Source organism: Salvia miltiorrhiza, chromosome 1, assembly GCF_028751815.1.
Source record: "Salvia miltiorrhiza cultivar Shanhuang (shh) chromosome 1, IMPLAD_Smil_shh, whole genome shotgun sequence".
NCBI lineage: Eukaryota > Viridiplantae > Streptophyta > Magnoliopsida > Lamiales > Lamiaceae > Salvia > Salvia miltiorrhiza.
Window position 1 is genome coordinate 63,124,780 of NC_080387.1, and position 27,918 is coordinate 63,152,697.

Sequence of the window (27,918 nt, forward strand, 5' to 3'; positions counted from 1 at the left end):
TTTGGGACGTCCACAAAAGAACTTCCTACCTATTTTTGGACTATACTCCACCACTTATAATCCTCTTACTTTTCACAACTCTCAATATTAATTATAAAATCTTTTCACCACTCCCAATACACTCAACTACCTTTTATCCACTTTCAATACACTTAACAATATTTTTTCTTAAAACCCGTGTCACTCCCTCTTAGGAAGTTCTTTCATGGACGGAGGGAGTATATGTGAAATGATATTATTGAAAAATTTGAAGTAATGAAATTGCAGAAAGTTAAAAGATGGCGTTACAAAGCAATGTTTTAAAAGCGGAGGAGAAGAACAAATTTACTTACTTGTTCATGGTCATGGAAAGCAAAGAAGAAAGAAGGGTCGAGAAACGTAACGTTGAGAAGTAGAGAAGTCTGTTTGGATAAAATAGTAAAGTATATAAAGAACATAGGAAAGAGCAGAAAATATGAAGGAAGAGAAAAAAACACATGATCATCTACATAGCCCAAAAGGGAAAGGATGGCCTGTTTTTGGCCTTTCCCTCTCCAAACTGATATCTTATCTACATCCTATACATATCTGGTATACACATAATAGTTTGTTCGGCACGAGTTAAGCACGGCTCAAAACTGGCACGACGATCCCAACCTGTGCTTGGGCAGGTCCATGGACTTCCTCTCCTCGAAGGCCTCCGGCAGAAGCTTCTGGAATATCTCCAGCAACGCGTGCCACTCTCCATCATCCATTTCCCCGAAATAGATGCATTGTCCATCGCGCTTGTAGTTTGGCACCGAGTAACTCACACTCCTCATCAAGCTACCTCCTGCTGCTGCCGCCTTTGGATTCTCATCCACATTGTTGCCACACTTGTCCAAGAACGTGTCTAGCTCCCCATCATCATCCAGATAGTCTTGGATTCCACTCAAAGGCGGATTAGCAAACTTCACCACCATTGATGAATATCTTGGGATTTTGGATGGCTTGCCTTTTGTGGGAGTTTCAGGGATGTGTGATGCTTCATCGTGGCAATCCTCGTGTTTCTCATCAAATTTGAACACTTCATCATCATCTTCGTCAGCATCTTCTTCTTCGTCTTCTTCTTCTTCTTCTTCTTCTTCTTCTGGTTCATGCTGATTGAGGTAGTCACATTTGAGTATGGAAATAGTTCTGTCATCAGTTAGTTGTTTCTTCAATCTTGCCTTAGCATTTATGCATAGGTTCTCTAATGTGCTCCAGTTTTCATCCCCTCCATTGAAGTCTCTAGTCATCATCTCACCTATATCAGCAAGACACAGCCCGTAAGCCGTCGCTTGCTTCAAAAAGATGGTGCAAAGCACAAGAACACGAATGGAAGACTCCCCAATCGAAGGAACCTCACTTCTCAGCATCTCCGCGTCTTTGTAGGGATCAAGCCCCGATATGTATTCAACTTCAGCCTCGGAGAAAGGTATGGACGCCTGCGGCCAGTGCAGCCACTCGAAATACGGATCATCAAGTGCCTCGGGCAAACAGAAGCCATGATCTATTGGGACCAGCTCAGAGGGCCTGTCTTGTCCATGCCTCACAAGAATGTTCCCCGCGTGCCTGTCAAGATTCATGAGCCTCACATCCAGTATACCTATGTGGTGCACGCACGTGACAGAGAAGCTCGAAGGCCCCAAATCCCCTGCATCAGAGTCGTGCTTCACATAGCGTTGGAGGGATGCAATCTTGTAGATTGTGGTTGAGTCTGATCCCGGATTGTTGATATTGAACTTGACATGGGAGAATCGGACTAATGCTGTCGGTGGCACGCCTGCAAACCCGTCGTGGTCAAGAACATAAGCAGCTGACTCACGCAGGCCGGTTTCACCTATCCTGATGGAGCATTTCATACCAGGCTGGCCTAGCAGACGGCCAGCCAAACCCTTTGGATTGTTGAACGCAAGAGGCTCCTCGTCTATGGGCTTTGCAACGGCTATGGTGTCCCCATTCTGAGAGCGTAGGAAGTAGGCGCCCCCAAGCCCACTTGATGTTGGCTCAGGTTTGACACCGGAGGCCATGGCTATGGCAACCTCCACGACCATAGCTCGTACCCTTGGTGCAGCATGGCCGATGATGATCTCAATCCTTGAATTGGTATCACGGTCGTCTCTCACTGACGAGGAATTGGATAGGCACGGAGTGGAGAAGCTCTTGTGGATGTTAGACAACTCGCAGTCATGTTCCAAAGATTGGTCGAGCTTGTCGAGCATCTTGTAGTCAAGTTGAGTGAAGGACTGGAGTCTGCATCGTGGGGGTCTTGTAAATGGCTTGAATCCATGACCATGATCAACGGCGACAGCCATCTTGAAGAGACGCGTGCAGAGGATATACGCTATTATACATGCTAAGGGCTGCTTCTTAAGAGATTTATTTTGCGTTAGTCTGTCCTGGGAGATTAGACATCACATTTCTGCAACACAAAGCATAGTAGTTTCTCTATTAAGTGCCACAACCAATCAAGCAACAACGTTTTTTTCTGATTGCTGTTTGCTCAAGATAGGAGAAATACGTATCACATTCAAGTTCAATACATTGTCTATACACAAGCTCAACCTACACAACAACATCTGCAAGGGTAGACATATGCTTGTAGTGTTACTTGACTCGAACAAAGATACCTAAATGTATTCACTCCATCTATATGTGTTGATGATAAGTTAAACCATATTGCCTGAGAACTGATAAATAGTATGAAACCATGTAGGAATATGATCTTACTTGAAATTTGCACAGAAATAGTTGCAAAGATCTACGATTAGAACCATGGTGCTAATCTCCGTACACCTGCAAGAAATGAAAGCATATGCACCCTTCATTATACATTTATACGAAACAAAAACAACAAGTTTGATGAAAATCAGATTTAAAAGAATACTTAGTTGCATTGCTTTGTAGATAGATAGATAGATAGATGCCTACCCCTCTATTAGACCCTCCCTCGCTCCTCTGCTCAAAACTCACCAAATGGACTGCACATGATGAAAATGATAAGTTTTACATTTTTCAAATAATTTGATTCATTTAGTGGAAAATTGAGGGAGAGAAGAAAGAGAGTAACAACGGAACAAACTAGCAAGCCAAAAAGCAGAAATTCAATACAGATATAATGCAATTCTTACTTGCTAATTTTTCATTCATATATGGATAATGGATTAGCTGGAAGGAGATTTACACTCTGAGCATGATAAATGAAATTATTACACAATATAAATTTATATATGCACACATGTACACACTGTAATTATCTAAATGTTCCACAACAGATATACAGGCTTTCATCTACAACACTGCACAATTCTAACAAAAGTTCAAAATCACCAAATTTTATTTATTTTTATATTTAAGGAAAGGAGGTCATCACATAGAAGATTTGACCGAACTAGTCATACATTTCACGAAAACAATAAAATCAAAAGCAACTTCCCCACGCTAAAATCCAATCTCACTGATTTATTACATAAATCCAAAAATTTAAGACAAAGGGGAAAGCAAAAACACGGAATCTCGTATACCCTGAACACTGGTGAGGTATTCAGGGTGATGCAACGGCAACGGCAACGGCAACGGGAGAGCGCGAGAGCGGATTATTCCGTCACCGAAAAAAACCTTCCTACCGGAAATTACGACTTTTTTTTTTTTTACGTTTTCATGCAGGAATTTTTCATTTGTTTATTTTTTTCATTTATATATAACCCACCCCTTTTTTTCCTCAGAAAAAAAGAAAAAACAAAAAAAAACTGGTAAACGCAGATATTCTCTCGAGCTCCGATGTTCCCGCGCGACGGTTTTCTGTCTATGGCTAGACATGATCATTTCATTACACTAGCTCTCTTCATTCCCACTTGTTAAATGACCTTTTAGCCCCTCAAAGATATTTGATACTACCAACTTTATTATGTGTTGTAATTTTGTGCACATAATTTCAAAGTCGAAATATCATCAAAGTCGAAATTATGTCAACATCATCATCACGCTTATTCCATGCATAAACATTTCCCGAATTCAAATATCATTAACATCGCCGACATAAAAATGTCATTCAATTGTAAGAAGTTGCTACTTTTTTTAATCCACGTGGCTTCCATTCGTCTAAGGTCTTTTTTAATTTAACTTCGACCAAAGTGAAACATAAAAATCTTTACACATCAGCTGCAATAAAAAAAAACTGTAATGTTATAATTTTATAGCTCGCAATAAAGTATTTATTTTATGTGAAATTCTAAAAGGTAAACCAACATTGTGTGAATTAGTGAAATGTCTCGACGAAAATATAGTTGTAAAGAAAAATCTAGTGTTTTTAAAAAAATATTTTTTGTGTTTCAAAAATTATTTTATGACTGTCAGAAGATGATATATTTCCCCGAAGCACGTATGTATCATATCTGACGTAGCCTAAATTGTTGAAAGTGATTTCTAGCGAGAAGATTGAGTATTGAAATTATATAACATTAATTGAAATAAGAATAACCTTGTTTTGAATTAAAGAGTTTCACATCAAATTTTTAGATTACGTCAGATAAGCCACATACTTGTTGCTACAAAACACGTTGACTTCTAGGTACCAAAGATAACTTTCAGAACGCAAAGGTGTTTTTTTTTTAACCGTTGGATACTATGTTTATGTTGTGACATTTTTATTAATTTGTGTAAACATTGAAACAATAAACAAGTACTTATCCAATTCTAAGTATCAAATGATTTTTACATGTCACTTGCAAAGAAAAAACCTATCACGGGATCCGAAGACAAATCTGGACCATTAGGATCTTGGATTATGAATTATGATATATAAGTAAAATATTTAAAGAAACCAAAAAAAAAGGGGTGATGTTTTTACATTTGTGGAAATTTCCCTCCTTAAACTTAAGCAGAAGAGATATTCATACACAAATCGGCGGCAGCGCATTTCATCACCGGCCTGTCACCTCTGTGACTTTGACCTTAGATGGGTTTGGCCGCTCGAATTTTCAATCAAAATATTTACAAACCACAGCACAACTTATCTGCACTCCGTCTTGAGCCATGGCCTCACTCACGCCACCAAAATTCCTTGCACAAGCAAATCTTAAGCCCATCGCGACCCCAGCCTTAAACTTATGCTTCTCATTCTCCTGCAGCTACGGAAGAAGAAACATCACTAATGCAAGCAGCAGTAGAGCCTGTACACTCGAGCCGGTGATACCTGTAGAGGCTGCAAAAGAAGGCAATCAATTAGGAGGCCGTTTACTTTTCATGATTGGGACTTGGGACTATTTTTATCCTTATTACTAGGATTTCCCAAATCTCACTCTTTTAATGGGATATGAATTAAGCAAAATTAGCTCAAATGATTAAAAAATATATATATTAAGGACCTTGGGATTCCAAAGTTCCAATCTATTTTAGTAAACAATGAAATAACCTCGAAATATGTGTTTATGAGGGTGGTGGGTTATATACTCACATGGAGATGGTGAGGGTGAAACCATTATGTCCAATGGCCTTGCACGAACTTCACTCTTCGATGGGGGGTGGCTGTGAATATACGCTACGTGACGTGGACTTGGCGCTGGAGCCAGAGACAATTTCGGAGGTGGGGAGTCTGTATGTCTTGGTTGTGACGGAGCTGCATTTGGTGCATAGCCTGGCGCAGAAGAAGGAGCCGAGCGAGGGTGTTTATTGTGCTTCCAAGGGAACTTATTACCATTGCCAAAATGACAAGCTGGAGGTGGTGCTGCTTTATTTTTTACTGGTACTGGTGCTGGTGCTGGTGCAGGCACGGGTGTAAACGCAGGCGGTCCTCTCCCAGTTGCTGATTTATGGTGTCCTGTTGATGGTGAAGGTGGAATGTGAGGAGCAGGACTGGCCATAGGACTGTAGGGGTGATGGTGGTGGGGGTGGTGGTGAAGATGGGAGCGCGGCAACGGAGATGGAGCAGGAGATGGTGATGGAGATGGACCACTGCCTTCACTACCAAGTGAGTGCTGCAGAATAGATGAAAGACGAACCTGCTTCACCCGTCCGAACACAGTGTTATTCAGACCAAGATTCTTGGAATGAGATCTGGTTATAGTTTGAGCCAGCTGCTTTATTCTTGATTTTGAGAAGTTAATACCCACTGCCAAGAGAACTTTCGACTCCACTGTTGTTGGAGGATCGATTGTTGAACCCTTAAAGTTGGTCAGGCTTATATACAAATTCTGCATTTCAGAAAAAGGAGCAAAGTATCAAAATTTTTTGCAAAAGGTTAAGTGGCACAAAGAGGAAGCGCATATTTGGTCAAACGGAAAGCTGTTAGAACTGTAAAGCAACGCACAGAAGATCCTCAGACCTCATATGGAGCCAGATCTAAGCCCATCCTCAGTTGGCTCCTAAGTTCATCGAAATTGTTTAGGATTTGATCGATGCAGAAGTTTAGGGTGAAGTTGAAAAGGATCTGCCCACTTTGCATGAGGAACGCTTTCTGTTCGGGACTAGCAGTGATGCCTCCTCTAAATTTGAGCACCTCAAAGGAGAATGGATCCCCAAACAAAGATGCCGTCAAATGAAGAACTGATTGGCGCGAAATTAGATACATGAAGGAGTCTCTGATTAAACTTTGGCTTGTCAAATCTGATTCGACTGCAAACACAACTCTTGTTCTGTTTGGTTCAGCTGATGGTTTCGCGGATATTATTTCTACCTGAAAGGAAACCTAATTAAGATCACGTAAACAGAAAAGGACAGCAGCATATGTTTAGAGATGGTTACAAGTTACAGGGTCGGTTCTAGGTTATCCCTTCAAATCCCTTGAAAGAATGGCTAGCAACACAAGTTATCGAAATGTTGCCAATATTTAAAATTTTGACATGTTTTTGTTAAACAAGGATACGTCCGATCTAAAAGAAACAAAAATAAAAGGAAAAAAAGCAAGGGTTGTAGGAGTACTTTAACTGAGGGGAAGCTCATCTCATCAAAAATGTCACCCTCGAGTCGCAAGACATGATCTTGGAGAAAAGATGCTGGCTTGCTCAGCATAAAACTCGCCACTATATCGTAACCTGGATGATATCAAACAAACATCATATGACGGCATAACAAATAAAAGCCTTCCTCAATAAGACAATATAATGATGCTTTTATCCAGTAACTTCACTAGAAATGTAAAAGATGGAACAGATTAGAAAAAAATGTAATCTAAGTGATAGAGAATCTTCTATCAACCAAACCAACCTACTACTCATAACACAACTCGGAACATAACACGATTTTACCTGAATCGTGCCTGATAAATAAGAAAGAAAAACAAAAAATGAAAAGTTTTATTGAATTCCTTAGCTCGACAACTCTCTCCCTCAGTAATCTATTACATCCAGTTGAAATACAAGTGTTGTGAGACGTGTAAAACTAAAGAATAAGAAAAAATATCTAAAATGTCTGCCAGCATCTATGTTCTTGTTTCATTAGAGGGTAAAGAAGTCCCAAGTTTCTTCACCGTCAAAATTCTACCAGCATCTCTCATTTCTAACAAATTCATAAGCAAGAGAACAGCTCAGATTTATTAATTGTGCTTCCTTTTTATTACTCACATATTTACATGCTTTATAAGGCTTCATTAATTATATCACCCAAAAAAAGTTGTGTTTTTTAGTGATAAATCATAAATGAACAAAATACCAAGTCAAAAACTATTGGGGCAGCAAAAGTGAACTTCAGCGCCAACCACAGTAATACTCCCAAACTCTAGACCAAAAGTGAACATTGGATTCTGCATTTCTTTAAAAGTTCGATATAGCCTAATTCGAGCTTAAATTCATTTATGAGACTTGCACAAAGTTGACTAATCCTCCTAAACAAAGTCATTAATTGAGCTTAAATTCATTTATGACACTAACAAACTCATTATCTCCCAAAAATCAGTTGAGCTATCCATTGCCTTCATCCAGTAATAAAAAGCGTTTCCAGAAATATTGTAAAAGAATACACTTCATTTTTCAGATTCCATCCTACAACAACTCGAAATGCATAATCCAAGCTAGTACACTCATAGCCATATGCAAAATTACAAGATACATATAAATTTGCAAATCATCAGATATCAAAAAGCATTTAAAGTACTATTTGATCTCAGGATAAATACAACTATAATTACAATTAACAATTTAGTAATAACCACAATTACAATTAAGAACTTTCAATGAGAAAAGGGGAAGTTTATATTTTCGAGTTCGACACAAACTCTAATTCAAACATCAAAAGAGGGAAGAAATTCAAATCATTATCCAAGCTCCTAAAACCAAAATGCGCCGTCTCAACGCTAAAATTCAAAAATTCAACCATCAAAAATCACACACAAAATTCCACCGACTTACCACGGGACCGACATACATATCTGCATGTACAGAAAAAGAAATGCTGATAATTGTACTACATAAACAATTGAACCAAACTTCAAAAATAAAAATATCTAACAATAAACAACAAACAAATAAATCCGACCAACCTGCATAATCCAGATCCGGATCTTGACGATCTCTGAACCGAAAAAATGGCAGCCAAAAAACGGCCGACAGCAACACTGCTACGCCGAGCAACAAAACAAAGACGCATCTAAAGGTCACCGACTTCCGCAGCCTAGTGCAGCCTAAGCAGCAGCCATTGCTGCTCCCTGCAGCTGGGGTTGTACCCCGAGCATCAAGTGGTGTACTCGGCTGAGACTGCTCGTCCTCCGCCTTACCCATTGCAGTAATTTCAGCAATGCGGGTTTTCTTCTTCGAGGGTTTTTCTGATAGACTCCATTACTGGTGTGTGTTTGGTGAAAGAGAGTTCGTAGCTACCTCCCTTTTTTTCCTCCTTCCTTTTCTTGTACTCTCTCTGAGGTTAGAGAGAGAGAGGGGATTTTTTGGTGAGTGGTTAAGGGGTGGAGGAAAATTGGCTTTTTTTTTATTCAACGGTTTCATTGTTGGGAGATGGAAGATCGTGCAGTAACTTCATTAGATCAACTGTAATTTTCTCGATTGACTACTATTAATCTATTATACTTTTTTTTTTTTTTTTTTTTTGATCAATAAAAAATTCATTAAAAAACTGGGGTGGTACTAGGAGTACCAAAAACATCAAACAAGTGGTGCGAACTCGTTAGAGCACCACAAGGTAAAAGAAACATTGAACTCGACAATATGGTAGATTTTGTTCCAGCTCCAAAGCCTCCCTTTGACCTCATTAACAAGATTGGACACCTCCCAATTCTTGTTCTCAAACCTACTCTCATTCCTATACTTCCAGATCAGCCAAACAGTCCCAATCCAAAGAGCTTTAAGGAAGTTCTTGTTTCTTTTACCTCTTCCTCCTCCAATGAAAGAAATGAAATGATCTTCGACTTTTTGTGGTTTAGCCGTTTCCATTCCAATCCATTGATGGATTTTGTCCCACACGCGATCGACTTTCGGACAATGGAGAAAAGAATGTTCAGCTGTTTCCTCCCTCCACACACATGCATTGCACCACTGTTCTTCGGCTGGGATGAGGACATTCCTTTTGAGAAGGTTTTCGCAGGTTGGCAGCCTGTTACAAATGCTTCTCCAAGCTGTCACTCTGGCTTTGTGAGGAGCCTGTGCCGTCCACATTTGGGCAGTAGCTTCAATGTGTCTCCCAAAATGATCACCTTCCGCCTTTGCGCACTCCTCATAGGCCGCTTTAGTCGAGAAGTTCCCCCCCGCTGCGTTCTTCCAGCTCCAGCCGTCCATAAGTTCTAGGCAAGGAGAAAGCGCCCCAATGACTGTCCTCAAATTTTCCTCCATCTTCTTCTCCCTCTCCCTCAGCTCCCTTCGCCACTTGAGATCCCACACCCATCCTTCCTCCGTCCATTCCCCAGCCTCCTGCACATTACCATCTTTAAAGAGACTAAGATTAAAAAGTCTAGGGAAGAGGATCTTGAGGTGGCTGTTCCCCACCCACGTCTCACCCCAAAAACTGACCTCTCTACCATTCCCCATAATCCTTTGAATATTGCCACTAAACCACTTTTCTTCCTCCCTCCCTGCTCTCCCAACAATTTTCGACCACCATCCCTTCATCCCGCCCCTTTTCTCCACCCTCCACTCCCCTCCCACCCCTCTTGACAAATCCCCGTACAAGGATTTAATCACCCTGACCCACAGCGCCTCCCTCTCGACCAAGTACCTCCACACCCATTTAAACACCAAGACCTTGTTAAACCATTCAATGTTTCGAAAGCCCAATCCCCCTTGAAGCTTGTCGACACACATGTCTTTCCATTTGAACCAAGCAATAGACCTAGACACGCCACTTCCCCCCACAAAAATTTTCCAAAAACGGAGTTGAGGTCGTGAATTACCGATTTAGGAATGAAGGAAAAAGACAATTGAAACACTGGGATGGCTTGAAGGACCGACTTCACAAGAACGATACGCCCTGCCAAAGAAAGAGATTTCTTCTTCCAACCTCTGATTTTCCTCAACACTTTTTCCACCACGCAACTCCATTCCACACTGCTATTCATCCGTCCCCCAACCTTGATACCGAGATAATTGAAAGGAAGAGATCCCTCCTTACAGTTGAGATATCCTGCCCACCTCCTTAAACACGCATTCTCGACACCAACTGCCATCAAGTTGCTCTTGTCGAAGTTGATTTTGAGCCCTGAAAGGAATTGGAAGAGAAGAAGGATCCTTTTAATTAAAGTCACATTCCCCTCGTTAGCTGCCAACAGGAAGATTGTGTCATCTGCATATTGAAGATGCGACACAGAAATTTTATCCATCCCCAGAACAGCCGGAGCCACGAGCTGGATATCAGTAGCTCTCTCCATCAGGGCATTTAACCCTTCGGCGACGACTAAAAAGAGAAAAGGGGACAACGGATCCCCCTGCCGAAGACCTCGTTCCATTTTGAAGACACCTGTGGATGATCCGTTCACCAGCACGCTGCCTGACGCCGAGTCGAGGCATCCCTTCACCCAATTCCGCCATTTCTGATTGAAGTTCATACGACCGAATAAAGCATCAAGAAAATCCCATTGAACGGAGTCGTAAGCTTTAGCAAAGTCGATCTTGAAGAAAATACGACCAATCTTCTTTTTCTTGGCTTCCGCAATTGCTTCGTTGAGAATAACCACTCCATCAAGAATGAACCGACCTTTGATAAAAGCGCACTGTTTGTCCGAGATAATAGACCCCATCACCATTTTCAGCCTCCCTGCAAGGATTTTTGCAATGATTTTGTATAAGCTATTGATCAGGGAGATCGGTCGGAACTCATCCAGCTTCTCTGCCCCTTCCTTCTTCGGAATAAGTACAATGAACGAAGTATTGCTTCCTTTGGGGATCCTCCCGTTCTCGAAAAACTCTTTCAGAACTTGGAGAAGATCATCCTTTACTGTCGACCATGCATTCTTCCAGAAGGATAACGTGAACCCATCTGGACCCGGACTTTTGTCGCCACCACAGCTCCACACCGCCTCCTTGATCTCCTCCAAATTGAACTCCCTACACAGCCAGTTGCTCTCCTCATCGGAGAGTTTTTTCTTGAGGAAATCATTGGGGAGGTTTGGCAGATTCCGTGTCCTTTTTTTGAAGAAGACTTCGAAGTGTTCCCGGACTTTGGATTTGACCTCCCCTGGATTAGACACCCACTGATTTCCAAAGTATAATCCCAAGATTTCATTCTTTTTCCTTCTCCCAAGAATCGCTCGGTGATAGAAACCCGTGTTAAGATCACCGCTTTTGAGCCACCGAACCTTGGCTTGCTGTTGCAAGACCCTTTGTTTGTTTTTCAGCTGTAGAAAAATATTCGCTTGGATTTCATTTCTTCGAATGATTTCAGACTCCTCAATCCCATGCTCTTCATCTTTCTGGTCAAGAGCTTGCAATTCAATCTTCAAAACCTGTATCCTTTCATCAATATTCCCAAAAGTGGATTTATTCCATTCTTTCAATTCCGTTTTCAGTTTCTTCAATTTTTCACTGACCACGAAGCATCTCCATCCCGTCATTCCATTCGCCGTCCACACTTTCCTAACCTGTTGTTCAAACTCCGGATGTGACCCCCACACATTGAGGAATCTGAAAGGCCTTGGTCCCCAATCTTCTGCTTTTGACACCAAAACAATAGGGCAATGATCCGAAATGGTGCGCTGCAGACCACGTCCCGTCGACCCCTCCCATTGACGCAGCCACTCGTCGTTAACCAGAAACCTATCCAGTTTACTTTTACACATCCCATTCGGCTTATACCACGTAAATTTGCGCCCTTGGGATCTGATTTCTGTAAGGCCGCTATCACTATCACCTATAAAGCTGTCGAAGGTTCTTGCATCTGCTGCCCCATAAGAATCCCCACTTCCGACTCTTTCTTCCCTCTTCCGCACTGCGTTAAAATCCCCCATCACACAGACACTGCGATCGGCATTTTGTTCCACTATATTTTTTATAACATCCCAAAGTCTAGATTTCTCTTCCGAACCAACTGGTGCATAGACATTAATGATGCAGCACACAACATCATCTTGAACCCATTTTCCATTCACCACCACAGCCCCGCTGACGTCCCATTTGCTAGAAGCTTGGAAAACATTTTTATTCCAAGCACTAACCAAACCACCAGACCGCCCTTCAGAATTCCGAACCACAAGATCAAAATTATCAATACCCCACCAAGAGTTACACACCGAGGAATCAAACTCAGTCATTTTTGTTTCTTGGAGGCAACAAAAGTCAATCTTTTGCATTTTGACAATCTCACTAACATCTTTCTGTTTCCCAATACTCCCAAGGCCCCGAATGTTATATGATAGAAAATTCATGGACACTTACTTGGTTTACTCCCAGCTTCTGTCCTCACGCTGCCTTCCTCTTGGCCCTCAATTTGCGCTGCCATCTCCTGATCTGTAAGTTTGCTTGAAAGCCCCAAAGTTTTCCCTAATTTCCAAATTTCCAAACTTTCGGTTTCCAGATCCGCAATGAAGTTTCCCCATCCGTTATTATCTCCCTGTATTTGGCTCACCTTCTTCGATTTCTTGCTCTGTTTCTTTTTGTTATTTTCTAGAGCTTTACCAGCGGTTTCTTTCTCGGTGATTTCCTGAAGAAAAATGCTTCTCTCCTTATCTTCTGACTGTCGTGGTTGGCCCTCGCATTCTTTGTCTTTCTCCGATCCAGACGCGGCTGAAAGCCTCGTTTCTTTGGCAAAAACTTGACAGGATGAACTCTCTCCCACCTGACCTCCCGCAAATCCATCTTCCCTTCCCACTGTGACTTCTTCCACCAAAAGAGACGCTGATTTTCCACTTGTTTGGGGGCTCGAGGAGACCAAACCGCAAGAGTCAAAAAAGGGTTGGGCCGAAAATGCTTCCTTATCTCCTGGGCCACTCTCTAGATGATGTGGGCCTTCCTCTTCTTTACTGGACTGGCCTTCGGTTGTGCCCTCGATTGTACCCCCCTCACACGATGCTGGAATCAAAGAGACTGTTTCTTGGGACAATGAAACGCTGCCGCTTTTGTAAAATTTCTTTTCGTCATCCTCGATAATAGCATCTGCCGGCCCCGTTGAGACCTCCTCCGAAGACCAATCGGAGTCCGATTCTGTCCTCTCCTCCTCCACCTGACATCTGACGCAGAGATTGGGTGCATCTCTGACCTCCTCGACACGAATTTTGAAACACGTCCCCTCGATCACGCAATCCAAAAGTCTGTCGCATGAATGGAGGCCCGTGTCAACCTGAATGAAGGCTTCATCGAACTTTTCCTTTGTCGCGGTACCTTCATGAATTTTACGAACCACACCAAAGCTAGCACATGCATCGTTGAAGAACCGAGGATTCCATGCATGTAAAGGCACACCCACCCATTTGGTCCAGACTACTCTTTGATGCGAAACATCGCCAATCTTCCATTTCCTACTCCACGAGAACCAGAACCGAAACCATTCGTCCATCTCTTTAAGGATTTCTTCAGTTGGATCTCCGCATGCACTCTGAAAGAGAACGAAATTCCCTCCAATTGTCGAAACTTTCAGTTTCCCCGAACATTCTCCCATGATTTCGTCTTTGACCTCTTCCCACAAGAACTCCTTTTTCAGAAAACCGGTAACTGCCCCCTGTATCCAAGCTTTCTCCTCATCCGTTGGCTTGAAGTGAAGTACTTCTTCCGCTCGTGTCTCCTTTCCTTCGTTCCCCGTGAGAATATCTTTGAAGGAAATTCCAGCTTTCCTGTCCGCTCTCTCAAAAACACGAGGTTTCTCCTGACTCTTATCAGGCTTCGGATCCTCCCGCCTTTCAGCCCTCAGTTCTCTCTCAAACCTTGGTTTATAGACCCTGATTTTATAGCTGCCGATCCATAGCGTGTTAAGATCCGCAAGCAACTTATCGGGAAAACTCACCCCCCCGAACCTAACAAAACCGAAAGCTTTCCCACGCAAATCCCTCTTTTTTGGACAAACAACTTCGATAGGTTCCAAGATCGTGGCAAACTTTCTTCTCAGGAAATCCGCGCTGCAGCCGTCTGGCAAATTGTTGACGAAGAAAGTGGTGATCGCCTTATCCCTCCCATTCCACTCTCCCCTCGTCGATTGCCTCCCAAATCTACCACCATCTGTTCCATTAAAGGTTCTTCTCGAACTGAGGCTTGTGTTCCTAGGGTTTGGGTATCTTTGGTGTCTTGTCGGTATTCTCTCGGAAAAAGGTTGGCCAGCCCTTCGTTTCCTCACCTCTCTCCATTCCATTTAAACCACCAATGTTAATTTGACAGCAGATAGAATCACATCGGTTCAATCCAGTTTCACAGAACCATACAGAACAACCAAGCAGTCGAGAAACGAAACCTTAACTGTACCGTAGGGAGGAAAATCGTCGCCGCGGAGAAAGTTCTCGAGATCTGGGAGAAACCAGAGCACAATCAGTATTCTGGAAGCACAATCGGCATCGGATCTGAGAGCCGATTGCTGGGTGTTGCAGGAACGACGTCGTTCAGCTGCGGTGAAGGTCAGCTGGGAGCCGATCGGAGGTCTGCTGGGAGCGGATTGCGCCGGTCTGCTACTGCGAAGGTCTGGTCTGCTACTGTGAAGATCGGCGCCGATCTGCTACGGAAAACTGCTGGATCTGCTAGGTCATCGGCACCTGTCTACTGCTGCGGAGATCTGCTACGGAGGTCTGCTACGAAGGTCAGCTGGGAGCCGATCGTGATCTGCGGCAGCTGATGTCTCTCTTTTTAAGTTGGTGGTTGATGGCCTGCAACTCCCGTTGCCAGAGGCGAGTCGGCGTCGTCGCGAGCACGATGAAGTGGTGGTGTCGCCGGTCTTCTCACTTGTCACTCAATTCCGATCCAAGTTTTCACAGCAAGCTCTAAAATGATTCGCATCCACTAAGAATGTCACCCTGCTGGGTAAAGCGGAGGTGGGCAGAGTTCGGCGGCAGGCGCGGCAGTCGAGCGATGAGGAGGAAGGTCGGCAGCAATCGATGGCGAGGCGAGGCGAGGTCGGCAGCAATCGACAGTGCGGCGAGGCGCAACAATCGACGACAAAGCACAGCAATCGACGGAGATGGCGAGGCGAGGCGAGCAATCGACGGCGACGGCGAGGGCGAGGCGAGGCGAGGCGCAGCAATCGACGGTGACGGCGACAGCGAGGCGAGGCACAACAATCGACGGCGACGGCGGTGGGTGGGGCGTTCAGGATGGACGACGCGATCATATGTTTCATGTTATCTTGATAAACAGAAATCATATGTAATATGTAACTAGTATTTTATATGACCATCGTTCGTATTTAATTCACGTTATTATCTCCCCGACTCTCCCAAGTCAAAAAAAAAAATCATGTTATTATCTTTATTATTTTATATATTTATTTAATTTTAAAATTTCATAAATAGTTATTGAAATTATTAATTTAATAAATTAAAAAAAATTAAAGCTCGATTTATTATTTTTATGAAGAGCATCCACAGCGAGGCTCGAAGCACTCGAGCCCCACCGAGCCCTCAGTCTTGATAAAACGAGCCTTATTTGAAGCCGAAGAAGTCAGGCATGTGTGCTTCTGCGCGCAATTTTAAAAAAGTGGATCGTTTGTTTTTTGAAATTCGATCATTATTATTTAATAAAAAATTTTAATTTTAATTTTTGAAAATGAAATAAAAAATCTATAAAGTTCATAAATTGTTGTCGATGATCTAATATTTAAAAAGTATCACTCTCCAATGTGGAGAGTGACTCTAAAGAGATGACTCTCCAAGGACTCTATGTTATGAATGCTCTAATTATTTAAGGTTAAAGATAATATTAACAAATTGAACTTTAATTCTTATTTAATTTATAAAACTAACTGAAATAGTTACCTATCCAATTTCATAAACCTCGCAACCACAATATATCAGATAATGTACTTTACAAAGTAACAGTAAACGTATTACGGAAAGTAAGAACACTGAACACCATAATTGTTCATCTAATTCGGTGGTAAAACCTACGTCTGGGGGCCACGCCCAAGAGTAAATCGTTTACTAGTGATGATAAGATATGTAGGACTTACACGACAGACTCTCTAATCTTCTAGCCACAATATTTTCCCAACCTCTCCCTACCGTAAACAATTGAGAGAAGAACAACAATCAATTCTCTAACCGTGAATACATCTTATTCACCACCAACACCCACGAAATAATCTTCACCAACAAGCTGGTAAAGGGAAAAACAAGAAACCCAAAACACCACAGACTTTACTTACAAATGTAAAAAGCAAAACTCACCAGTTCGTTCACTCACTCACAGAACGAACTCGACATACTCACAAACAACTCTTTAAACACTGAATAAGAGTAATAAACGCAGTCGCCTTCATATGATGATCTCTTCGGCCTTTTATAGATATAGGCGATTGAAAACCCTAGAAGAGATATGATAAACCAAGGACTCTTGTAGATAACTCCTTATCTTAGAATAACCAAGGAGTTATAACTGCTCTGCATATTGGGAGCAGATATATCTATGAACAAATGAGATATACTTTAAGAAGAGTCGTGCTTGAGTTGGACTGTACTAACCAAAGTACCAGACACTGAGAGATACGTTGAAAGCACAAACACATTTGTCTACATAATGACAACTATCAAACATGAGTATCACCAATACTAAACACTAACAATCTCAAAAATAATTTATAAGGTATTGGAATCAATATAAATATAAATATAAATATAAATATAAATATAAATATAAGAAAATCTATCTTAACGTGAACTAAATAGAAGTAGTGCTCATGTAAAGTGTAGCACTTGATAAATTATGAGGGTATTTGGCTAAATTTATTTTAAACGGATTATAAGTTCCAACATGTTATAAGATGTACTCCCTTCGTCTCTTAAATAACTTGCTATATTTTCTTTGTTGGACGTCTCTCAAATAACTTCTTATTCATTTTTTGACATTACCCCACCATTAATAATACTTTATTTGTTCTTCATTTTCAATCTTTCATCATTCTTAAAATTAATTATAAACATCTTTTCATCACTTTCAATATTAATTATAACATTTTTTATACTTTATCAATACATTTAACAATTTTTCCTTAAAATCCGTGCCGTCCCTACCAGAAAATTATTTGGGGGATGGAAGGAGTAGTTTTTAAGAGTTTATAAGTTGTTAAAATATTTGGATAATTGAGCTTATAGGTCAAAGAGAAAAAAAAATTGCTATAGAGAGAAAAAAAATATTTGTTGAAGAGATGAATTTGAAATGGTATATAATGAAAATAACAAGTTGTAATTGAATAATATTTGTAAAATGATTGTTGTGTATAAGATTATTAAAAAAAGTTAGGGTAGGAAAACTTATTTTTTGGGGAGCTTATAAGCTTTCGAAGCTTATTTTTAAATCTTATAACTTATTTAAGAGCTTATTTTATGGGTGTTTGGCTAAGCTTATTTTAAAGAGCTTATAAGTTCTTCGAGCTTATAAGATATTTCAAGAGCCTATAAGATATAATTTCTTAACAACTTATAAGTTTGTCAAAATGTTTGGATAATTGAAGCTTATAAGCTAGAAAAAAAAAAATTAGAGAGAGAAAAACTTTGTTAGATAAAGAAAATCAAAGTGCGATGAAATTAGAATGATATATAATGAAAATAAAAAATTATAGTTGAGTTATTTTGTAAAATAAATGTTGCTTATAAGATAAAATAAGTTGGATAGAAGAACTTATTTTTTCAGGAAAATGTATAAGCTCTTGAGGTTATTTTTATAGTTTATAAGCTATTTAAGAGTCTATTTTGTCAAACACTTTTAAGGAGCTTATAAGTTATTTAAAAAAATTATAAGCTAGCCAAATTACCCTCAAATTTGACAAACATTAAAACAACTTATAAACTTCTAAGCAATTTATACATTATTTTAAAGAGCTTGGAAACACCCACTATATCGAGTCAATGATTTATTGACATGCAACTACTTGGATATAGAAATTATAGTTCATTGATTCATTGCATCGATAGTATATATCGGTAAGCATAGATTCATTGAATCGATGCTAAATATTGGTAATGTTCACGAGATCGTATTGATGGGTGAGTTCGTTTTGACTTGCGATTTATACGGCTATGTGAATTGAGTTTTTGTTGTTTTGTTTTACTCTATTGTAACCGATTTTTGTTGATATTATTAAATAAATTTGAAGGTATAGTTTACTACTCTTTGCCGATTAACTAATCGGTGATATTATCATAATTATAGTGCTTTAGATTCAGTGAAGAAATGGTCGAGTGGATAATTGAATTTAAGGTTGTTCCGAATTTGGTTATTATTGTAAGTGTTGTGATAAACTGCACAAAAAGAAAAGATTATTTACATTGTTTATTTTTTGGCTTCTAATGTCAAAACTAAATACACACACAATACATAGACCAGTCTGAATTTCTATCAAAATGATGAATAATAATAATTAAAAACATCGAAAATTTGTCTAGAATCATTCATAAAACACATTTTCTCAAGTTGGGATATCGATGTAGCAATTTAACAATTTTACAAAGTTCCCCTTATTTAAAAAATAACTCAAAGTGCTTCGATTTATTTGATTTTATGAATCAAACAAACACTAATTTTTTTTTCATAAACTATATATATTAACCTTACAAAAAGTAGACCAAGTTCATGTAACAAGATAAAATTTGTAAGTTTGATAAAATGTTGAATCTTACTCGTTTCTATAATGTAATATTTGGAATGGAGATAATCCGACTCATCCATTATGAAAACGAGTAAATAATTATGTATTTTCATGAATGAGCAATATTATCAGATAAAAAAAAATGGCAAATTACTAATTTGCAAAAGATAAGTAATACAATTATGATTTCATTTTGGGCACATATTCAAGTAGGTGAATTATCTTTTTCTAGTTATTACTGTCATTATGCAGTGAAAACTGAAAAGAAAAGAAAATGGCACCACATTTTAGTCTTAAACAAGGTTGTTGGCTCATTATTGTCTCATTTATTTTTTCCATTTTCGGTTGAAGAAATTAAAAAATTTAAAAATCTTGTGACAGACCTTGGGCATTAAATGTTAATCACTCCACCATTAACTTATTTATTTGTCTTACTTATTGACTGTATGCTGTATCACTTAATAACCATAACCTATATTTTGGGAAATATCAATTAAGTGATTTCTTTTTATAGAAACTATAAGTATTTAAATATGCATTGTTGAAAACCATGATAGCAAGTCTTATTTTACACTATTTTCCCATGAATTAGAAGTGGACGCTCAACCAACCTAGAATTATTTCTTTCTTTTTTGGTAGAAAATGCAAGGCTAACAGAATTATAGGTGAAAGGGTGAGCTAATAAGAAAAAAAGAAGGAGATGAATAATAAAAGAGCAAATATTTTTTTTATTAATTTGTGCTTAGCAATTACTTGATGTATCCATTTGTTATAAGCTGTCAAATTAGATGGTCGAAAAGGTCTATCTAAGTAGTTGTAATTTAAACTTGCACCCGGCCTTTGGCTTCATCTGCACTGCAATTTTATTTAAATGAAAACAAAATCCAAATGGAGTTTCTATATTATTTGGAATATTCTGTAATGTGCCCTTTCTCTCAGCTTATTATATTTATGATTGAAACATATGTATGCACATGGTAAGGTTCAAACTGAAATACATAAAAGAATAGTCTAATTGTAATAAGTTAATAACACAACACAACACAACACACGGACAACATATTTCTAAGTATTTTTTTATATAGTCATCCTTTAAAAAAAGTAATATATATATCTTTTAGTGCATGGGCGGTGTGTATATTGATAATATATACCTTGTTTGTGTTGGTACACACGTACTTATTCCTTCTTTCTTAACTAACTTAATCAATATTTCTTTTTGAGTCATTCCAATTAAATTGATCAATTTTCTTGTATGGAATAAATATAAGCGATAAAATATCTAATTATTATTCACTTTATTATGAAATACACTTAAAACACTAGTTTCTTAAATCTCGTGCAAAAAAAAGTGATCAACTTAATTAGATATGAGAGAATATAGACTATTTAAAAAGAAGGAATCATACATAATTCCAATCTTATGGTACTAAATCATATTTGTTGATCTTATTTGTATAATGGTTGTAGTGGATAAAATTCGTATAGCCCATTTAAATATATTCGTGGTCCAATTGGCTAGTCCAATTAAAAAGATCTGATTAATTTTTATTAAGTTGGCCCAAATGTTAGCTCATCAAGGTCAACCGAATCAAACCCTAAAAAGGGCGACGACTTAGGGAATAAGGTAGGATAAAGTCATGGTTATCAATTTCAGGAAAATCGGAACGACTAGGGCTTAAGGGTACACACGGGCAAAACCCTAATGGCTCTTCTGCTATGAGATAAATATCATTCGACTAGATCAATAGGCCCACACAATCATTCGCACTCCAACACATTCTCTCCACTTTCTCTCCCCACTCGCACTATTCTGCCTCCACGCTCTCAGCCTTAGGTTTTCGGTGACGAGATCAACCGGGACGATCCGACGGCCCCCACTCATTGCTCAATCGCCCTTCAACTCCGTCGACCAGATCGACCCGATTTACTCTTTCTCTTTCTATATTTCAATTACTTTCAATTAGATTTTTCTTAATATTATTTACTGATTTGAGCGTCGGAGGCCCTTCCATCGACACCCCCATCGATGTTTTAAGAAGGACTCTAACGTTATTCGTGATTCAGATTGCTAGTGCTCATTGTACTGGACGATCCCGACGTCCTTATTCGTAGTTGTTGGATTTATTCCCAACAATGATTTGGGATTTTTCATGTTTTCTAAAGTTTTAAACGAGCTTTAATGATAAAGTATTTTTGCGTTTAATTTTAAACACAAAAAATGCATTATTTTAAAAAGAAACATGCATAATGTCGAAACACACATATGCATAAAGTAAATTGAGTATGCGCACTTTTATGGTAATACTCTGGATATATATATTTTTAAAAGGTGGGATTCGTGTGACATGCATCAAGATCATTCAAAATTTTGAGGGTTATTAGCACCTAAATATATAAATTTTGGAGGTAGTTTGATTTTGCACATAATTAATTTTAGTAAAAGATATAAAAAAATACATAAACTTTAATATTGTAATAATTTTATCACAAATTTAAATATTAGATATTCGAACTCGATAAAAATCTTACGATTTACGGGTTTAAAGATGCTTTATATGATATTTTTTAGAGATGTCCTATACGATGTCAAAAATTCAATTTTTGCTCAAATAAAAGCTAACATAGTAAGTCGAAATATCGATGTGTATTCATCGGACGTTTTAAAAAATGACATCGTATAGGACATCTCTAAAAGATATCGTACACTACAAGAAAATGCGGCTCTAACGACCGAAATTTCGGTCGTTAAAACCCAAAAATCGATCGTTAATATTATTAACGACCGATTTAACGACCGTTTTTTCGGTCGTTGTTTGCATTGTCGCCCGAGTTTTAACGACCGTTTTTTCGGTCGTTAAATTTAACGACCGATTTTTTATTTTTAACGACCGAAATTTCGGTCGTTAAAAAGAGAAAATAAATAAATAATATAAATAAAAAATTCGGTCGTTAAAAATAAAAAAAAAAAATATTTTTTTTTCGATTTTTTTTTTTTAATCTCTTTGTATCCCACAAGTATTTTTAGTGTATTTCTAATGTATTTTGACCTTAATTGCATACCATTTGACGAACTTCCCAGTAGGGAACCCATCTTACTTGTGCTCTAAGTCAAGCACGCTTAACCTTGGAGTTCCTTTCGAGTAGTCACCAGTACAGAACACTCGTATTATTGATATATATAGTACCTATTAATTCATTTAAACTCTAATTCAATATAAAATATCATTAATCATTCATAACCTTATAATATGTCGAGATAATATAAAATATCATTAAACATTTACGATAAATATACGATCGAATTAAAAATAATAAAAAATTAATATTATCGTAATTAAATAAAGAAAAGAAAATATGAGTATGAAAAATAATAATCGTATACAACAATAATTCAGAAAATCTAATAAGTCTAATAATTTATTATAATAAATCTAATAATTTATTATTATTTGAAAATAATAATTAAATAATAAAAATAAAAATAATTTGAAAATAATAAAAAAATAATTAAATATTTATATATAATCGAAAAATAATTAAATAGAAAATTAATAAAAAATAATTAAATTTGTAAAATAATTAAAAATAATATTAAATAGAAAATTAATAAAAAATAAATAAATAGAAATAGAAAAATAAAAATAAAATAATAATCGAAAAATAATAATTAAATAATTAATTATTTCTATAGAAAATAATAATTAAATAATAATCGAAAAATAATAATTAAATAATTAAAAATAATCTCTATAATTTGAAAATAATAATTAAATAGAAAATTAATAAAAAATAATTAAATATTTATATATAATCGAAAAATAAAAATTAATAAAAATATAAATGAACTTTAAAAATTTTTAAAATTTGAAAAATAATATTAACGACCGATTATTCGGTCGTTAATAAATAAAATAAATAAATAAATAAATTAAAATAAATAAAAAATAAATAAAAATAAAAATAATTTTAACGACCGAAAAATTCGGTCTTTAAAAAAAGGGTAAATATCATATTAAACCTTAAACTATACCCGCTTTATCAAAAATACCCTGAAACTTTTGAAATGCTCTCTAAACCCTCAAACTATCAGGATTTTATCAAATATATCCCGCATCTCTTTTCCGGCCACCAGAAATGTGACGTGGCTCGCCGGATGCCACAGTCTAATTTAAATCCTATTTTTTTTAATCCATGTCATTTTTTTATTCTTTTTTTCAATCCATCCTGGAAATTAATTTAGGGCTCATCGAGTGTTGTCGAAAAGGGGCGAGAAAGGCGTAGCATCTATTGCCACTGCCTTGACGTCGCAATCTTCTTGTGAGAACCCGATGTGACTGCCCTGGTCGTCGAGGCAAAGAAGCCTCCGACGATGGCACCAAGACGGCAAGAAAGTGGCAGCCTCAGGCTTGCTGTCCGCCGGAAGAACACAGGGAGAGAGAGCAGAGCTGATGGGAAGTTGCAGAGGTTGCGGCCTATACCACCGGAGAAGGAGGATGAGGATCGGCGATTTCCGCCTGAGTCGGCGGAGAGCTAGGGCTCGTTTAAGGTGGAACGTCGAGCACTACCCTGCCAATTTCAGGACGAAGGCAGCGGTGGTACCGGGAGTCTGAAGACCCGACGACGACGGCGACTCTCGCCGATCGGAAACAGAGGGCGGCTACGGCCTGTGATTTAAGGGGAAAGCTAGGGCTCGATTTGGTGCACCGCTGAATTATAAGAGATCTATAAAGAAGATGAAGATGGAGAGAGAAAGGAAGAGGGGGAGAGAGTCTGGCGAGAAGGGAGGGGGCGAAGAGCCACCAATGGGACGGAGGCGTCGGATCGCCGGATTTCCAAGAGGGAGGCGACGCTGATTTGAAGTGAGGAGACTTATTTCCTTGACTGGCCCGATTTTGACTAAAAAAAGAGAATAAAAAAATGACATAGATTAAAAAAAATAGAATTTAAATTACACCGTGGCATTCGGCGAGCCACGTCACATTTCTGGTGGCCGGAAAAAAGATGCGGGATATATTTGATAAAATCCTGATAGTTTGAGGGTTTAGAGAGCATTTCAAAAGTTTCAGGGTATTTTTGATAAAGCGGGTATAGTTTAAGGTTTAATATGATATTTACCCTTAAAAAAATATTTTTTTTTATTTTAAAAATATTTAAAAAATAAAAAAATAATACAAAAATTTAAAAAAAAATAAAAAATAATATTAACGACCGAATAATTCGGTCGTTAAAAAATTAATTTTTTTTTTCGAAAAAAAAATTATTTTTTTAAAAAATATATTTTTTAATAAAAAAAATAAAAAAAAATATATTAACGACAGAATTTTCGGTCGTTAAAATTAAAAAAATAATTAAAATAAAAAAAAATAATTTTTACGACCGAAAATTCGGTCGTTAAGAAAAATTAAATATTAAAATATTAAAATAATAATTAACGACCGAATTTTCGGTCGTTAAAAAATAAAAAAAATAAAAAATAAAATCGGTCGTTAAACGGTCGTAAATCGGTCGTTAAGGCCGCAAAATTAACGACCGAAAATTTCGGTCGTTAAAGGCGCAGTTTCTTGTAGTGGTATAAGACATCTCTGAACCCGTAAATCGTAAGATTTTTATAGAGTTCGAATATCTGATATTTGAATTTGTGATAAAATTACTACAACATTAAAGTTCATGTGCAAAACCAAACTACTCTCAAAATTGGTGTATTTAGGCGCTAATAACTCAATTTTTTATTAATAGTCCAAATTTGCACTCACTCTATTCACCAAAAGCGTAAAATTTTCTTTTTGTCATCTTGGTGAGTCAAAATTTTGTACTACTTTTATATTTTAATTTTATTCACATTTAATGCATATAAAAAATTAATCTCACAAATCATTTATTAATTGTCTAATAAATTAATTTTGATGGGTCATTTTACACTTTATACACATTTCTCAATCATTCATTAAAATTCATACAGTGTTAAGGAGGCGTAGTCCAAGTGGTAAAACTGTAACACTAAAATCTCTCTCTTTTAAAAGGTTATTAGTTCAAGTTCTGGTGTGTGATATTTATTTATTTGGATAATTGGTTTAGTTGTACCATCTTAATTGTTATTTGATTAATTTATCAATGTAATACATATCTTCATAATGTAATGCTATGTATTTTGTATCTATTTTTTTTAATCCTTGCAGTGCTTCCAAACCACGCCACACTTTTATATTTCTATACTTCGTTGAACTTATGTTTATATGTATATATATTTAGTTATATTTAAGTGATTTCATAAAATAAATTAGGGTTTAAATGTTGTATATATTTTATCTTAAAATATATTACTGTAATTATTTTAATTTAAATTATCTTAATTGGTGATAGATAAGATGCTAGGACATAACAATTTATATATTGATAATGGGAAAATTTTACTTTTTAAAAAAAATTATTTTAATTCGATGAATGAAAATATTATTTTTTATCAAATTTGAAAATAATGAAAGAAAAATAAATGGGCGGTATAATATGTCTTTTAACTAAGAAAGTGTTATTAAAAAAATCATTAAAACGATGTTAATTTACTAAAATGCCTATAAATAATACTACTAACATAAATTAAATAAAAAATATAAGTAATATTTTATTCTTTCGCCTCCAAAACAAAAAAAATCCCTAGATGTGCCCATTACTACCAGGTCGCAACCTTTTTATCTACAAGACTACAAACATATAGGATAATGCCAGTTTATTTATTTGGTTTGAGATTTCGTCCATTCCATAATTAATAAATTATTACTAATAGTTAATAATTAATGATTGAATAGTCTCTGGCAATCTTTCTCCAAAATATTAAGGCAAAATACAAAAATTGAATATAACGTGAAGAATAGCATTCTTGACAAATTAAAGTTAGCTTGACAAATGCAATGGAATCGGGTACGTATAAGCTTCTATACGATTGCAGACAAGCGAATTTATGATGAGCCGCATTTCTCTGCTTCCATCGTAATTAATTAACCTCTAATTATATCTGAATTAACCCTTAATTACAAATTTATGAATCTAGATAAAAGAATAATTGGAGAAACGATTCTTTTAATTGACGACGAAGTTATGGCCACGTCGAAAATTATATTGAATAGTAGTACTATGTAGTAGTAATTTTTATCCTTAAAAAAGGCAATATGCTATTTTTAGTGGACAGTGTGAAATATCATGGTTCTGTTATTTAAATTTTTTGTTGGATAGTGAAAGGAAATGACTCATTGGCCGTGTGGTTTTTGCTTCTATGTCGGCCGACGTGCTAAATAATGACACCTTCCTCATTTTCAAATAAGTCTGTTTTTAGTGTTAGAAGTTTTGTTTTTTTATAAATTGACATTCCAGACTTTTGGATAAGATTTTTATTTTGTTTTATCCCTATTATTTTATTAAGCATTATTCTAATACTAATAAATAAATATTATATTGAGTACATAAACACTAGCGCTTGCTACTAACGTCTAACTACTTATATTTTTATGAACATACATGAATTTTAAAAATATATAAATGTTACTCTACTCACTTAATCTGAACACCGATTGATTTGGATGTCACGTATATTATCATACCAATGATGGTCATGGTCATTTTAATGTTAACGTAAGCGCCCATGCTTATATGACCTAATTAAATTGAAAATTTTATTTATTTTATATATATCTTGGTATCATTTTCTTTATTTTATATGATCAAATTAAATTGAATAACTTATTTATTTAAAATACATGTAAGTATTATTTTATTTATTTTATATGATCAAATTCAATTGAAGAACATATTTATTTCAAAAACATCTATACTTTTATTTAGGTTTGCAAATATCGAAATCTAATTACAATTTTTTTAGACATTGAAAATTATGAAGTTTAACATAAATATAAATTTAATGTGAAATACTATTGCAACTATAAAAAATGTGGTAAACTATTTTTTTTTATCTGAAATACATATTATAAGTATTTCTTTATCAAGATTTTCTAATGATTAAATTTAATAGAATATCAATGTGGGAAAGATAGATGATCTAATGTATTCATGAAGATTGAGTCTTTTATTTAGGTTGTGAATTGATGAAGTTTAGTAGAAATTCAATGTAGGGTAGATGAAAACAAATGTAAAAATATCATAAAGTGTAAAATTGAGAGTGAAACAATAATACTAAATTGTGAAAGTGCCACATATGATAGAGAATAGTGAAGAGCTCTTCAATATGTAGCTCTTTATATAATCAATGGATTATTTATTTAAAATACATCTAAGCATCATTTTATTTATTTTATATGATCAAATTCGGCAATGGTAATTTATTTGAATTTATTTTTATTTAAATTTTGAATTGTGAGATTTAATATAGATTCAATATATGCGATAATGTTTTAGATCAATTCGGGAATGATAATGTATTTGAAGTAATTTTTCATGAGCAAACTAAATAGAATAATCTATTTATTTTAAATGCATCTCAGAAGAATCCTTTTATTTATACTTTTTAATGGTGAAGTTCAATAAAGATTAATGCATGAAAGACAAAATACCAATGTGGGAACGATGATAAGCTAATATATGAATAAAGATTAACCCTTTTATTAAGATAGATCATTGTGAGATTAATGTGAGAATGAAGTTTATTTCAAATTATTTTACATGACCAAAATTAAATTGAAGAAATTATTTATTTCGTATATATCTCAGTATCATTTTATTTATTTTATATCACCAAATTAAATTGAATAATTTATTTATTTAAAA

The 27,918-nt window shown here is 36.5% G+C and overlaps 2 protein-coding genes across 5 annotated transcripts; both read right to left on the reverse strand.

The window, feature by feature from the left end:
• Positions 1 to 392: 392 nt before the first annotated feature.
• LOC131003297 (phosphatidylinositol 4-kinase gamma 8-like) lies at positions 393 to 3,800 on the reverse strand. 2 transcript variants are annotated; one of them, XM_057929815.1, is made up of 4 exons: positions 3,525 to 3,800; positions 2,731 to 2,796; positions 1,362 to 2,422; positions 393 to 1,259 (listed from the first exon to the last, which is right to left on the reverse strand). In XM_057929815.1, exons 3-4 carry the CDS (start codon positions 2,313 to 2,315, stop codon positions 612 to 614), a joined length of 1,602 nt encoding a protein of 533 aa, XP_057785798.1. In that variant the 5' UTR covers positions 2,316 to 2,422; positions 2,731 to 2,796; positions 3,525 to 3,800; the 3' UTR covers positions 393 to 611. The 2 variants fall into 2 exon arrangements, with proteins under 2 accessions (XP_057785798.1, XP_057785788.1); XM_057929805.1 differs by having other exon boundaries at positions 393 to 2,422; positions 3,525 to 3,799.
• Positions 3,801 to 4,764: 964 nt separating this feature from the next.
• On the reverse strand, positions 4,765 to 8,971 carry LOC131003319 (uncharacterized). Of its 3 annotated transcripts, XM_057929852.1 has the most exons (6): positions 8,474 to 8,902; positions 8,343 to 8,362; positions 6,919 to 7,031; positions 6,323 to 6,673; positions 5,456 to 6,191; positions 4,765 to 5,203 (listed from the first exon to the last, which is right to left on the reverse strand). In XM_057929852.1, exons 1-6 carry the CDS (start codon positions 8,578 to 8,580, stop codon positions 5,130 to 5,132), a joined length of 1,401 nt encoding a protein of 466 aa, XP_057785835.1. In that variant the 5' UTR covers positions 8,581 to 8,902; the 3' UTR covers positions 4,765 to 5,129. The 3 variants fall into 3 exon arrangements, with proteins under 3 accessions (XP_057785835.1, XP_057785821.1, XP_057785829.1); XM_057929838.1 differs by lacking the exon at positions 8,343 to 8,362 and having other exon boundaries at positions 8,474 to 8,971; XM_057929846.1 differs by lacking the exon at positions 8,343 to 8,362 and having other exon boundaries at positions 4,765 to 5,194.
• Between the last annotated feature and the right edge of the window lie 18,947 nt (positions 8,972 to 27,918).

Bases quoted from the DNA above. Each gene is read 5' to 3' on its own strand.
- LOC131003297 (XM_057929805.1), bottom strand. From the start codon at position 2,315: ATGGCTGTCGCCGTTGATCATGGTCATGGATTCAAGCCATTTACAAGA.
- LOC131003319 (XM_057929838.1), bottom strand. From the start codon at position 8,711: ATGGGTAAGGCGGAGGACGAGCAGTCTCAGCCGAGTACACCACTTGAT. The intron at 7,032-8,473 runs GTTGGTCGGATT...GATATCATCCAG, and splicing joins TCCGGATCTGGATTATGCAG to GTTACGATATAGTGGCGAGT. The intron at 5,204-5,455 runs GTGAGTATATAA...CTTCTTTTGCAG, and splicing joins TTCACCCTCACCATCTCCAT to CCTCTACAGGTATCACCGGC.